This window comes from Aquarana catesbeiana, linkage group LG03, assembly GCF_042186555.1.
Source record: "Aquarana catesbeiana isolate 2022-GZ linkage group LG03, ASM4218655v1, whole genome shotgun sequence".
Classification (NCBI taxonomy): Eukaryota; Metazoa; Chordata; class Amphibia; order Anura; family Ranidae; genus Aquarana; species Aquarana catesbeiana.
The window spans coordinates 363,534,951-363,550,070 of NC_133326.1; the positions used below are offsets into that span (position 1 = coordinate 363,534,951).

Genomic DNA, 15,120 nt, shown 5'->3' on the forward strand with positions numbered 1-15,120 from the left:
TGGCCTATCATTTCTTGGGACCCAAAAACGCCAAGACAGTACAAATATCCCACAAATGGCCTTTTTTGAAAAGTAGACCATCTGAGGTATTTAGTAAGAGGCATGGCGCGTTTTTTTACGTTCATTTTTCCAATCTTCTATTGTCCAATTTTGATGAGTCTGTGCGAATTGTAGCCTCAGTTTCCTTTTCTTAGCTGACAGGAGTGGCACCCTTTGTGGTCTTCGTCTGTAGCCCATCTGCTCCAAGGTTCGATATGTTGTGCGTTCAGAGATGCATACCTTGGTTGTAATGAGTGGTTATTTGAGTTACTGTTGCCTTTCTATCATCTCAAACCAGTCTACCCATTCTCCTCTGACATCAACATGGCATTTTTGTCCACACAACTGCCGCTCACTGGATATTTTCTCTTTTTCTGACCATTCTCTGTAAACCCTAGAGGTGGTTGTGTGTGAAATTTCCAGTGGATCAGCAGTTTTTTTGAAATAGCCAGACCAGCCTGTATGGCACCAGCAACCATGCCACGTTCAAAGTCACTTAAATCTGAATTTTCCCCATTCTGATGGTTGGATTGAATGTCAGCCAGTTGCCTTCACTATGTCTAGATGCTTAAATGCATGCCATGTGATTAGCAATTTGGGTTACCAAGCAGTTGAACAGGTGTACCTAATAATATGGCGGGTGTGTTGTATATATATGTGTGTGTGTGTCTATAGCTAGAGATAGATCTATCTTATTTATAGATATATATAATCTATGTGTGTATGTATGTGTGTGTGTGTGTGTGTGTGTGTGTATATATATATATATATATATATATATATATATATATATATATATATACATATACAATGTGTGTATGTATGTGTGTGTGTGTATATATATATATATATATATATATATATTATATTATATTATGATGTGTGTGTTTATGTGTGTGTGTGTGTATGTATATATATATGTGTATGAATAGATAATGTTTCTAATGTTTAGTGCTGTTTGGGTATGTTGTTGCTGTATGCCCTGGTAATGACACAGCACTTTGCCCATGCCATGTATGTGGATGGATGACTGAGCCCCCACACTGCAGTAAGAATCCTGGCAGACTGAAGGAGAGGACAGGCTGCTGACGCAGTTGCACAGAGCCGAGCTGTAGGGGAGGAGCCTGCAACCAATGCAGCATCGTCCTGTATCCAGGCAGCAGCAACAGCTAGAGGCGGCGGGCACCATACTCTGAAGACGATCGCTCCCCAAGGTGCTGATCCCAGCGAGCTGAGCGCAGCGGATCCAGGAGACGATCAGAGCAGCGGATCGGCTGAGCCAGGAACAAGCGCGGGGTGGATGAGTGACTGCAGAGAGCTGCTGGCTTGGCAGAGATCGGATCACGTCCAGGGGAGCAGGAGAGAAAAACTGCAAACACAGCGACTCAACTAAATCCAGCAGAGTCTGCCAGCAGCTGCACCACCCCCGCCGGGATCAGTCCTGATAGCTGACCTGTTGGGAAGAAGGATCAGCATGTGCTATTAGCCGCACCTCTCGTCCTGACACCCATCGTCCTGACACCCATCGTCCGCACTCCCCGACACCTTGCCCTAGCACCCCCTTCGCCAGTCCTTGTATCGCCGGTGCCATGGAGTGCTGGGGGCGGCTCGATCTCCTCCTCTGCTAAAGGCTTGCTCTCCGGATCATGGATACTTGTGTGTTTTCTATAGTCATTCAGATAAGTCAACAGGCTGTCAATGGAGGAGGACATTGATACCCGCAAAATTAACAATAGTTTCCTGCGCGATCACAGCTATGCAACTGAAGGTAAGTGTGCACAGAGAGATAGGTAGGTGTGGGGGTGGGGGGGAGCATTCCTTTGCATTCTCCTTCACATCGCCTTGGCAACACACAGCTGCTGCTTCCTGCATCCATCCACCTCTAATCATCATCCCTAGATCAGATGGAGACCTTCCCTGCTTTCATGTATTCCTGGATAGAACATCATCCTGGCCTGTCACTTCCATATACCCAGAGTAGGGGGGATTTATATGTATAGAGTGTGGCCCATCATGGGTACCAGGATGCGAAAACTGGGCAGAACCCACCAACCCAGCCTGTGTGCTCCATACTTCATCCATTACTAGAAATCAGAAGATGGTCATCATGTAGTGCCTGATATTTATAGAAGTGATTGAATTTGGCTTCTTCTTGGATTCAGATGTGCTGCCCCCAGTATTATGACAGTGATGGGGAGAGGTGCAGGGTGGTGCTTAGTTGCTGTGTGAATGTATAATGAATGACATGCAAGATCCTAAGGTGATGGTTAAACCTCTGCACAACACATCCACTATTGCTGGCAGACACAAGCCTGAAACTTTAATGAACATTGGGACCAATAATGTGTACAGGGTGCTGGCAAATAATGTCAGATCACCTTCACCATAGATCCTGTAGTAAATATCAGTACATCTTTATCATTGATCTTATGTGCCAACTACACCAGGGCGTCATTAAAGTGAGTGTCAGGGTTAATCCTTGTCATTAAAATGCTTTTCACCAATACATCCTAATATGCATTTATTTTGTGATTTATTGTGGATGGGTGAGCATCATAAACTATCTGGTGTATTACTTCAGGTTAGGGTGGTGTCTTGCCTCCTTCTAGAAGGCTTTGTTTAGAGCGGGCAAGGACAGAAGGGGTTAAAAGGAAAGCAGTGATGCTTTATAAATCACAGGTCGGGGATGAATATGGGTGATCAGCAGGTAGAGGGGAGATCCTTGGTATGAGGAGGAGGTAGGGTTGTGTTCTGCGCTCTCCTCCTCCCAGGGCTTCCTAGGCCAGGTGTATCTAATAATAGCCAAGTGTCTGCACTGCTTCAATGCCTTTTTATGTTCAAGGGAGATGAGGGCATGCATGGTACTGCCTGAGCAGTGGAGTGCACCCTACAAGAGCGTGGAGGATGCTCTGACCTTTTTCTACAGGAAAGCAGGTGTACCATTGAAGCCTCCTGTCAATGGGCTGTTTTATCTTTTCTGACCTTGATGGAAATAGGAAAGTTTGCAAACAACAATTCACAATATTGCCTCTTTATAAAAGCAGTCATCTTTTTTGTGTCTCCTAATGGTATGCTCTTTAGGTTGCCAGTAAAGATTGGTTTACCAGGGTCTGTGAATGTTAATCAGCTCAACTCCTAATAACAAGATGCATTATTATAATGAAGGTAGCATTTGTCCCTTTCATTAGCCTTTGCCCTGCACATCATCGGTAGGAGGAAAATGAATTTCAGAGGGCTTCTTACAGGGTCCAATCTTCTGTCTTGGCATTTTATAGGGTGTGGTGTACAGACGGAGGCAAGGACAACTGGCCACATTACTACTCCATATACAGTTTATACACAGTATCCTGGCAAAATAGAATCCCGGCATGATATAGATATATATGTGTGTGTATATATTATGTGTGTGTGTGTATATGTGTGTGTGTGTGTGTATGTATGTATATATATATATATATATATATATATATATATATATATATATATATATATATATATATATATATAAATTATATTTATTCCTTTGTAGTGATGTCAAATTAAGACCCCTTCTTTTTTTTTTTTTTTTTTTCTTTTGGCTTCTGAGAAATATCTTTATGGCAAGGCCTAATGACACAGAGAAAATTCAGATGCATAAAAATGCCATTTGAACAGAAGCTACAGCTTAGAATGACTTGCTTTTTGATGCCTGGGGATTCTTACTTATCACAGCTCTACCCCACCCTCAGCCACTGATCTTAATCATCATGTCCCAATATTAAAGTCACAGAATATGTCGTGTAGTAATATCCTGTGCTGCTCCTTATCCCACTCTGCTCTTGATTGTGGAAAGCTTGCCATTTGTAACCACACTCTCTAGGCCGCCTGGGCCACAAAGCAACAGGACAGAATGTGTGTGTGTGTCTATGTATGTATGTCTATATATTTGTATGTGTGCAATATTAGTGTTTTGTGTGTGTATGTATATATGTATGTATATATATATATATATATATATATATATATATATATATATATATATATATATATATATATATATATATATATATATATATATATATATAGTCATTTGTTACAAAGGAGAGCTCCCTTGTGTGAGCTAAAGCCTAGCCGAAGATGTTATGGTTTCTGATTTACAAGAGCATTGGGGAGGGCTCAAAGTCATTAGAGATCAGACATGTGAGCTACAGCATTGTTTGGAAGACTTGAAATGACATATGTAGCAGCAGGGCACAACCACTGTTCAGCACTATTGTGTAATATCATATATGACTGCCCCATGTACTATATGTAGAAACTTGCTTTTTAATTTGACATGCCTTGATGGGATCATTTTTAAACAATAAAGCAACTACAGATTGTTTAACATAAACCTGTTCTGTATGAGAGAGGGGGGTTTATTAAACTGAAGAGTACAAAATCATATAAACCAATCCGCTTCCAGGTTTTTTTTTTTTTTTTGTCCAAAGCTTAAAGTGATTGTAAAGTCCAGTGTTTTTTTTCCCTATAAAAATAATAAGCATGTTATACTTACCTGCTCTGTGTAGTGGATTTGCACAGAGCAGCCCAGATTCTCCTCTTCTTGGGTCTCTCTTAAGGGCTCCTGGCCCCTCCCTCCTGTTCAGTGCCCCCGCAGCAAGCAGCTTGCTATGGGGGCACCTGAGCTGAGTCGCAGCTCCCTTTGTCCATTCAGACACGGAGCCCTGACCCGCCCCGGACCCGCCCCGCCCCCTCTACTGATTGGCTAGCTGATTTTGATTGACAGCAGCGGAAGCCAATGGCATCGCTGTTGTGTCTCAGCCAATCAGGAGGGAGAATCTCGGATGGTTGAGACACTTGTGGATATCACTGGACAGAAAGGGACCTCTTTGTGTGAGGGGGGGCTGCTGCACACAGAAGGATTTTTATCTTAATGCATAGAATACATTAAGATAAGTCTCCTGCCTTTACAACCACTTTACTGGACAAGCTGAAGCTAGAAGCCAGATTCAGCGCTCCAGTTATAGTAAACCTCCCCCATAGTATCCCCTGTCAGTGCTGACCTTTTACCTTGTGAAAATGTTTCTTGTCTAGTATTACCGTACTTTCTGAGCTAATAATCTTAACCACTTAAGGACTAGCTTTGTTTTGGATTTTAGGTGTTTACATGTTTAAAACAGTTTTTTTTGCTAGAAAATTACTTAGAACCCCCAAACATTATATATTGTTTTTTTTCTAACACCCTAGAGAATAAAATGGCGGTCATTGAAATACTTTTTTTTGCACCGTATTTGCGCAGCGGTCTTATAAGCGCACTTTTTTTGGAAAAAAATCACTTTTTTAAATAAAAAAAATAAGACCACAGTAAAGTTAGCCCAATTTTTTTTTTTATATTGTGAAATATAATGTTACGCCAAGTAAATTCATACCCAACATGTCACGCTTCAAAATTGAGCCCGCTCGTGGAATGGCATCAAACTTTTACCCTTTAAAAATCTACAGGTTGCATGTGTTGCGCTACAGAGGAGGTCTAGGGCTAGAATTATTGCTCTCGCTCTACCGGTCGCGGCGATACCTCACAAGTGTGGTTTGACCACCATTTTCGTATGCGTTCGCTTCTGCGCACAAGCTCGTCGGGACAGGGCGCTTTAAAAAAAAATTTTATTTTCTTATTCATTTTACTTTATTATATTTATTTTTGCATTGTTTTTTTAAAAATAAAAAAAATTGGATCACTTATATTCCTATTACAAGGAATGTAAACATCCCTTGTAATAGAAAAAAAGCATGACCGGTCCTCTTAAATATGAGATCTGGGGTCAAAAAGTCCTCAGATCTCATATTTGGACTAAAATGCAAAAAAAAAAAAAGACAAAAAAAAAATGTCTTTAAGACATATGGGCGGAGCTGACGTCATGACGTCGCTTCCGCCCTCCTATGGTATGGAGACAGGTGGGGGCCATCTTAGCCTCACTTGTCTCCTTACCTCAGCAGTGAGAGGTCCCGATCTCCTCCGCCGCTACCGACGGCTCCGGTAAGCGTCGGAGAGCGGTGGGAGGGGGGGCGGCACCTCTCCCGCCGGCGATAACGGTGATCTTGTGGCGAACCTGCCACAGAGGGCACCATTATCGTACACAGAACTGGCTCCTGTAAAGATGGATACCTCGGTTGTGGCAGCAGCAGACGTATATGTACAGGAGCCGGTCGGTAAGTGGTTAAGCAAGCATACAGCCACTGGAGTCAGATCCCCTGATCTGCATACCTGTTCCAAATTCGTAATTTAGAAAGTATGAGAGTATGAGGATCAGCATGACAACCAGTATTTTCAAGAGATGGTGGCATTGATACTCCTAGATATCAAAGGCCAGGTTTACGTAAAAAAAAAAAATCCCCATTTAAAAAGAAGATATGTGATCGCTGCACATATCCCAATTTTATCTAAAATTATTTTTGCACCATACATGGGTGTGACCCCAGCAAAAACAGACAAAGTATATGCGAACACATCTCTTTATGTATTCCAAAGCAGTGATCGGAAATGATTCTATATCTGTTAATTTAATGCTCCCTCTGAGTACTGAGCAAGCCTGTAAGAACTGCAAGATGTTGTGAGTACTGTGATGGATGCCCTGGGAGCAGAGGGTGTGCGATACCTAAATAAATATAACAGGTTGCATGAGAAATGCTGCTGTCTTTACCTGCCAGGCCTTCATTTGTCTTGTCTGTGCATCGGTTAGCAGGCATCACTCATTGGTGCAGAAATCTCTACTACAAGTCCTGTTTAATCTAGAAAAGGGAAAACAAAACTGCAGATGTACAACAAGCATGCAGTATGAAATGTTATGCACGTTATTGATAGCTGACTCCGCTTTTATGTAGTCAGCTGAAAGATGAAATAACCCTATTGGTGGTGCAGGAAAAGATATGGGAATAGCTTGCAGTACTTCAATGTATTATTACTGAGATCTCTTTGTGTGCAATAGAGGATCAGTAGGGAAGCCAAGCCACGTGTAAGTAAGCTAAATTCAAATAGAAATTCACACCCAAGCTGTTTGTACGAACACGTTTCCACTCACCAATTTACCGAAGCTAATGAGCAGAGGTAAAGTTGCCTGTGGGGCTGCTGCTGTGTTTTTTTTTTCTCTTTTTATTCCATTTTGTTTTTTATTTTTTTTGCTTTCAGGATCTCTAACCAGGCTTAAATTCTGCTACTTGGCAGCCTTATATTAAAAGCAGAAATGTTCTGTACTTGTGTCCTTAGCTTGAATGGTAAATGACAACTCGCTGTGTAATGGGTATACTAGTCCCTGGTACACCAAGGCAAGCTTATGTATATGACTTCATACTGTGCACCATGCAAGCAGGGCTGTAAACCAGTGGTCTTTAAACTGCGGCTCGGAGGCCCTTTGCTTGTCTGCTTTTATCCAGTCTTTGGGACACTATTTCTTCCACTGATACCAACAACGGGGCATACCTACGGTCACTGATACCAACAATAGGGCACTATTCCTCCCAATGACATCAACAGTAGGACAGTATTCTTTCCCACGGTTCCTTCCTTCCAGGCTGGGTTTGGTTTAAATCAAGACGATTTAAATTGCTAGTGAAAAGGCTCAATTTAAATCATAATTTTTAAAGAGAAACTGTCATCTCTGTCCCCCAAGGGGCTTCGCCTCTCCTCTGACCCGCTGTTGACTCACCAACAGTCCCATTCACTTTATTTGGATGGCTGGTGATGCTGCAGTGACACAACAAAGTGAGGAACGTGGCGGCAGCAGGTGAGTGGATGCCTGCTAACAGGCGCTGCCATGATGGCTCTGAAATGACAGGTGCTCTTTAATTGTAAACACTTATTCTTGCTGGTAGTTAGAATCTTTAATATTTGCAAACAAAATGAAGGTTTCCTATTTAGAATAATAAGCTGTTAGGTTAGTAAAACAGCGATTTACTCATACGGTTTGTAGTGTACATCGATTTGCAAAAAAAATGAGATAAAGGAATATTCCTGAGCTTTGTTTTATCTCATGGGTACTGTAAAATTGTGTGAATGCATCAATGCAGTGCATGTTATCTCAGCTTGCAGAGCTTGGATTCATTGAATGCGTTTACCACAAATGTAGATATTGCAGAATATACAGCCTCATACTACATAACCAAGGTCCCTTTCATGCCGAATAAATGAAATTATTAATGTATCTTAAATAGAAAACTATCTTTAGATAGATTTTTACTCCAAAAAACATTTTATTAAAATACACTTGATCAAAAAAATCAGATTTTAAATTAAAAAAATAAATAAAAATCATATTTAAATCCCAAAAATAAAAAAATATATATATTTTTTATTTAAAAAAAAAAAAAAAATAAACATTTTTATCCACCCTGATGCCTTCTCCTGATAGCAACAAAGGGGCAATATTCCTCCCTTGAATACCAACAATGGGGCATTGTTTACTTCCATTGACGCCAGGGCATTTTCTACTCTCCTTGGCCACAGTCCACCCCCTGAAGGACAGTAAACCAGCCCTTTGTTTTTAAAGTTTGGAGATCCCTGTAAACCATGGATGCCACATAATGCTTCCTAAAAGCTCTTCTACGCATATTGATGGCGTGAGAGACATCCTAGAGTTATGTTATTAACTTACTCTTTGATTAGTAACATTGTTACCATAATCTCAGGCATGTTATTTACTATTACTCACAAATGCAGATGTTTGTCTTGTGATTTGCTGAAATAAGATGTTTGGTATCGGTCAGTACCTTGGACAGCACATGTTGGTGACTAGACTATGATGGAAACGGGGATTAGCTTTGAGACAACCTAGGCTGTGTACACCACTCACTGTATACAAAGGCCATGTGTTGCAGAGTTTCAGCCAGTATGTAAACATTATTATATACAATGTAGGCAATGTAAACATTCTGTACTTGGCAAAAAAAATACATAAATTAACAGCAGTTCCCATTCACACTTAAGGAAGTCCATTTTAATAACCTAATTACTTGTATGTAATTCAAATGAAGGAGAATATTTTGATTAATTTTTAAGTGTTTATCCCTATTAGATGAACACTAGGCTAAAGGCACTCAGAGATAGGTTGGTATAATTTTCCTTGTCTGCCTAAAAGGTTTGTAATTTTAAAGTGCGTTTTCAGTTTTGAAGCCAAATTGGGATTACGCCTACTTTAATTTTTACATGGTCCCATTAAGCTGTTAGAACTTTAAAATGTGTTTAAAAACTGCTGCTTTGCTCTTTCTGAACACTCCATGACTGAAGTTTTCCACTTTTATGTGATTTTAATGAGGGGATTGGGAGTTATGTTTACCATAACAATCCTGTCTGTACTGTGCTGGCATATCTTCAATATCGGTTGTAAGCTAGATGTGCACACTGTTGTCAAAGGTTTAAAGATCTCGAGGTTTAAGTGATGCATTGTATGTTAAGCGACATTGAAGCTTCTTTTTTTTTTTTTTCATAAAATAACAAACATGGTTACTTACCTGCTCTGTGTAATTGTTTTGTGGTTTAAATATCTAGTATAGCTAATTCAGTTAAAGTGGAACCACTCATCGATTATAACCGTTTAAAAAAAGTAACATTCCCGATCTCTGCCAGGAATGCTAACTGTCACATTGGTTTGTGCTCTGAACCAAACTGTTGAACAATTTAATGGCTAGTGTCATAACTGACAACATGTTCAGCATCATGGCAGTTGAAGATTAAACCGAGGCCAAAATGGCAGCTTCCTTGGCTGAAAATGATAGGAGTGTTTTAGTTCCACTTTGGGTACAGCCTTTTTAAAGCAGAATTGATCACTTCATTATCATTTACAGAGAGGATGCTGCAATCTTAGCTTCTGTTTGATGTGCCACTGGTGTTTCATGATTGACCGTTATCAATCATGGTATGCCTTGAATGTAACAATTGTAGAAAACCAATTCATGGTTATAATTCCACTTCTAGACTCTGCCCCAATGGAAAATTGTTTAGGTCATCCTTGTGCTTTTCTCTCTATTTAAAGCGGAGTTCCTGCCTGGGGGGAAAAAAATTACAAATATTGTAGCTGCTGACTTTTATTATAAGGACACTTACCTGTCCAGGGAGCCCCCCCATGTCAGCACCCCAAGCCAATCAAACCATCAGCACCCGCATCCTTACTAAGGGAAAGCCCTTCACAGCCGGTTTACTACTGTGCATGTGCGAGTCGGGCTGCACTTTCTGAATGGTCCCGCTGTCTTCTGGGACCTGTGTGTCTCCGGGGGGGGGGGTTTCGTAGATCGCCGCACAACGTTGCAGTGATCTTACACGTAAGTGGGAGCGAGTACTGAAAGGTCCCAAATGTGGAGGGGAGGAAGCAAACAAGTGGAGCTTCCTCTTTTGGGTGGAGCTCCGCTTTAAGCGAAGCAAGGGTACCTCAGCAGTTTTTTCTGTCTTAAGCCTCACTCGCACCATGGTGAAGAGAGGTCAGTTCTTCTGCACGCGTTCTGCAAGGGCACAAAAACAATCGTTCTCTATGTGCCCTGTTCACACCACAATGTGCAGATTTTTTTATGCGCAGGAATCTGCAACATGTATGCAATTTTCTGCACAGGAAAACAAAACTGACTGACGACATGTGTGAATAGGGTACAACTGACGTGCGTAAAAACTGATGTCCACGTGCGTGAAAACTAAGATGAACTGGTGTCTCTGCAAGTGAAATTTGCATAGTTTTCCCATCAGTTTTCATGCACGTATGGTGCGAACAAGCCCTTAAAGTGAGTGAGTCTCTTTGTAAACACAAGAACTTCTAATATATGTCATTAGAAGATGCACAGCGAAGGTTTTGTCTCTTGAGAACAGAAGACTCCTGCAATAACCAGTTGTAGTTTGACTATTTTTGGCTAAATATGCCTGGTAGTTACAAGTGCCAAGACACTGTATAACAGGCACTCTGATACGTGACAGTAAAGAGCAAAGGGATATTAGATCAAATAGATATTTAAACTACAGTTCTTTGCCAGGTTATCACTGTTGCCAGTGATCAGTTTCTGGCTACTGATTTAGCTTGGGTTTAAGAGCCTTGTATTGACACACCAGAGCAAAATAAAGGACATTGACCCACAACCTTAAGCTTTCATGCTTTGGTCTCTACTATACAATGCATTGGAGTAGCATTTACAATGAATGGCATTGCATGTCATTGCACATTGAGCTGGTCCATTGCTGTGCATTGTGGTAACATGCTTTGCCACAGTGTACAAGTGTGAATGGGCCCTTAGGTTTGACACCAATCAGCTGAAGATAGCATCCTTACTAAAATATGCTGTACAACCTATGCTATATCAAGCAGGAAGGTATAATATTTGTTTGATGCACCTATAAAAGGTTTTCACCTTTTGAAATGTTATCCCAATATATCGAGTAGGTGGGAACATGTGATTGGTTCCCAGAATTTCTCTCTGGAGCTACAGCTGCTTGTAATCGCTCAATCATTCCAGTATCATAAGTGTACTGCAATGCATGCTTTTGTTGGTGTTAATATAATACATATTGATCCAGTTAAAAATGTAACCTGTACATTCTGCTTGGGGAAATGAATTCTCTTCTGGTCAGATGTGTTTCATCAAGGACTTTAGTTGGCTTCATTACACAACCCTACCTTCTGCTGTTTGTACTGAATCATTCACAGGGGTTCCTCTTACTTCCTGTAGTTATTTCCTGCTGTCCAATGGGATGACTTACTATAGTCGCATGGTCTATCCAAAAATTTTTAGGAGTAGATCTTTTTAAAAGAGAAGAACTGTTTTAACAGAAGCAAACCAATCATATGTGCCAGAAATTACGTTTTTGGGATAGTTTTGTTCATCTAGTCCGCTCAGAATATGACTTTTCAAGGAACCTTAGTTGACTTTTTTGCTAGCCTTAGAAAAATTACATCTGGGTGCAGATTTTAAGTAAAAAAGAAAACCTTGCGTAACAGTTATATCAATATTTATTTTACAAAAGTGGAGCTAATTTTTCAGTAATTACTGTTTACAGCAGTATTAAACCCAAAAGATACATTTAAATAGATTACCTCCCACCAATCCTTAAATATGATGGTTGCCTTGTTGTTTTTTTTTTTTATTTTCTTTTTTCACCTGGTGATCTGGTCGGTAACCCATTCCCTGTCTTGGGGTGAATCCACTTAATGGAAGAGCGGTAGAGCCATCCTTGGACAGAATCATTGTCAGTCTGCGGAAAGGGTAGTGTTGGATGCACCAGCAGATTTCGATGGACTTGATTAATAGATAAAGCCAAACTTGAGCTAACATTTTTTAGGCAGTTACAGCAATGGTTTTTGGGATTAAGATTTAACATAAATGAATAATAGCGGACCATTATAAGCACCCCTTTCAATCAATCTGCCCCCTTTTGCTGGGTAGCTTGGTCTGTTATAGGAAGTTGAAAATAACACTGGCTGGCTCACCAGGTTAAAATAAAGGAAAACAAGCAAAAAAAAAAAGTGAATGCAGCCACCATATCCAAGAATTAGGGGCAGTTAATACCGCCCTTAGGAAGCATCTTTGTTTTCACTAATTGTAAAAGTTTCCTTTATGCTTCTCTGAACTGGTTTATTACTCTAGAGAGCAGACATGCCGCTGCAGTCATCTTGTATTAGCATTCGGTGCTGAAGGCTTTTTTACATGTAAATACATCAGACTTGCAGAGTTTGTGTGGTCTCATGATAGGAGCATGCTTGCCCTATGCCAGTCTGGCTGTTTTTTTCTTCATTCTGTTGCACAGCATTGCAGTTTCCTGTCCTCTGTGGGCAGACAATGCCAGCTGTCAGAGTTCAACAACTTGTTGGCCCGAAGGCTTATTCTGCGAGAATGCCTGAACAGAATGCAAATCGCTCATTGATCCTGAGTCCTTCATCCTCTGACAATGGAATTTTCATTAATGAACATCTCCTGAATGGTCAAATTGCATCAAAACAATTATCCATGGCCAACCTAATTACTGTGGGATTTAATCTGCATGCACAGCTAATTTGAATAGCAAAATTTATAGCACATTTCTATGTATGTTTGCCTCTCTCTCAAACTGTATAAAGTTGGCTTGTTGGCAGCAAAGTGAATCTAGGAACTGATGAATGTTCACCGTATCGAGGAGCTGCCTCCACAATGACACACTAAGGTCAATTTATGAACTGGTCCTCTGTTAGTACAATTGTCTGTTTAACTATGTGTTGGTAGGACAGGTTTCTGTAAAAAAAGGTTTCATCCAGATGAGAAAAGGGTAGGGGTATGTGGTAAAGGACAGGGATTTAAAACCGTGCGCTTGGCTTATTTAAGAAATGGGTCCTTATATTTATGGGGCATGGAGTAGAGCTTCACTTTTTATTTATATTTATATATATATATATATATATATATATATATATATATATATATATATATATATATATATATATATAGAGAGATAGAGATATCTATATATATATATATATATAGATGAGAGAGATAGAGATATCTATATCTATATATATATATATATATATATATATATATATATATATATATATATATATATATATATATATATATATATTATATTATAAAATTTTTTTTCATAAAGTCCATTTCTCAAACATCTAGCTGCATACATATTTCTTCTTTCATATGAAGCTTCAAATCTGGGGTGTTCTGTATGCAGATACTAACATTACAGTCGGGAAGTTTGAAGTACCAATCCCTGGGGATCTTTTTCTGCATCCTACAAATTGCTCTGCCACATGGATATCGCCATTTTTGTGAAAGGTTTGCTTTTAACTGTAGGTCAAGCCTAGAACTCTATCTAAAACTAGAAAAAAAAAGAGTGGGGATGTTTTTAAGAACTTCTGTTGGGTTTCTACTGCTATTGGGGCTCCGTTTGGAGAGATTTCTCTTGCTGACAATGCTTTTCCGCAGACCAAAAGTGTGGGAAAATCTGGGGACACAGTAATCAATATCTAGAACAGGGGTCTCCAAAATTTTTGAAAAAACAGTTTTCCGTCCTTCAGACTTAGGGGGCTGAACTGTGACCATTGGGGTATAAAATATCCTGGGTCTAGCATCAGTGAATATAAATATGGCCTCAGGGTTGGTGGTCGATAGGAGGAAGAGTAGTGCCCTATCATTGGTATTGGTAGAAGAAATGGCGCCCAAACCTTGTTTTCAGTGGGAGGAGTAGTTCTTCATTTGGAACAATAGTGCCCCAAGGGCCAGATAAAGGCTAGCAAAGGGCAGCAGTTTGGAGACCCCTGATCTATGATCTTGCCCTCATGTCACAAAATATTTTTTATTTCGGTCTGTGTTGCTGTTAGACTTCTCTTTTCTGGTCTCGCATAATGTCAGCAGGTGAGGGTAAATATCCCTAATGGAGCCCCAGATAGTGGCAAAAGCCTGGTAGTAGTTTGAACCCTTCTTTATAGTCTGTTATAATTACATGTACCGTATTTTTCGCTCCATAAGACGCACTTAGAAGCAGAAAACAAGAAAATAACCAAATGGTGTACTAAAATATTTACCAGTGCCCATGAAATGCAGCCTGACCACACAGAGCTCTATCACGGATTTGAATATCCTGGCGCCCACTGTAACAAAGTCCCGCCTCCTATGATACACGTCACACTGATTCAAAGTATCATTGGATCAGTGTTCCATCTATCTAGGAGGCGGGATTTTGTTAGTCATCCACCTCGCACAGACTGGCATTCCCTGGCCAGGACGTCATCGCATCCGCCTGTCACTCAGAAGACAGAGCAGCCCGATCGGCCACTATTTGGCTGCTCTGAGTGACAGGCCTAGCTCGGAGTGGGTGTGTGTGTTCAATATTCGCTCCATAAGGCGCACAGACATTTCCCCCATTCTTTTTTGGGGGGGTGCATCTTTTGGAGCGAAAAAATACAATCTATCTAGGTACAGGGCAGTCATATTTTTTTTTTCATTAAATATACATGCTCTGCTACACAGTGATTGTGATCTACTTCCCCTTGTCTTGCAGGGAATAATTGTCTTAACCATTGAAAAGTAATGCATTCAGTGTCTGGCTGATAAATTATCTGACAGTTGTTATGCAGGATGGTTGAATGGTCA

At 40.4% G+C, this 15,120-nt stretch overlaps 1 protein-coding gene across 3 annotated transcripts in view; it reads left to right on the forward strand.

The window, feature by feature from the left end:
- The window catches only part of PPP2R2B (protein phosphatase 2 regulatory subunit Bbeta), a 600,069-nt gene that overhangs the window by 351,608 nt on the left and 233,341 nt on the right, over positions 1-15,120 (forward strand). The window contains exon 1 of one of the 3 annotated variants that reach the window (XM_073620618.1): positions 1,119-1,807. The exons of the other annotated variants lie outside the window; for them this stretch is intronic. Coding sequence (XP_073476719.1) covers positions 1,738-1,807 — 70 coding nt within the window. The 5' untranslated portion in view covers positions 1,119-1,737. Of the gene's footprint in view, positions 1-1,118; positions 1,808-15,120 lie in introns of those variants that run through there. 3 annotated transcript variants of the gene reach the window in all.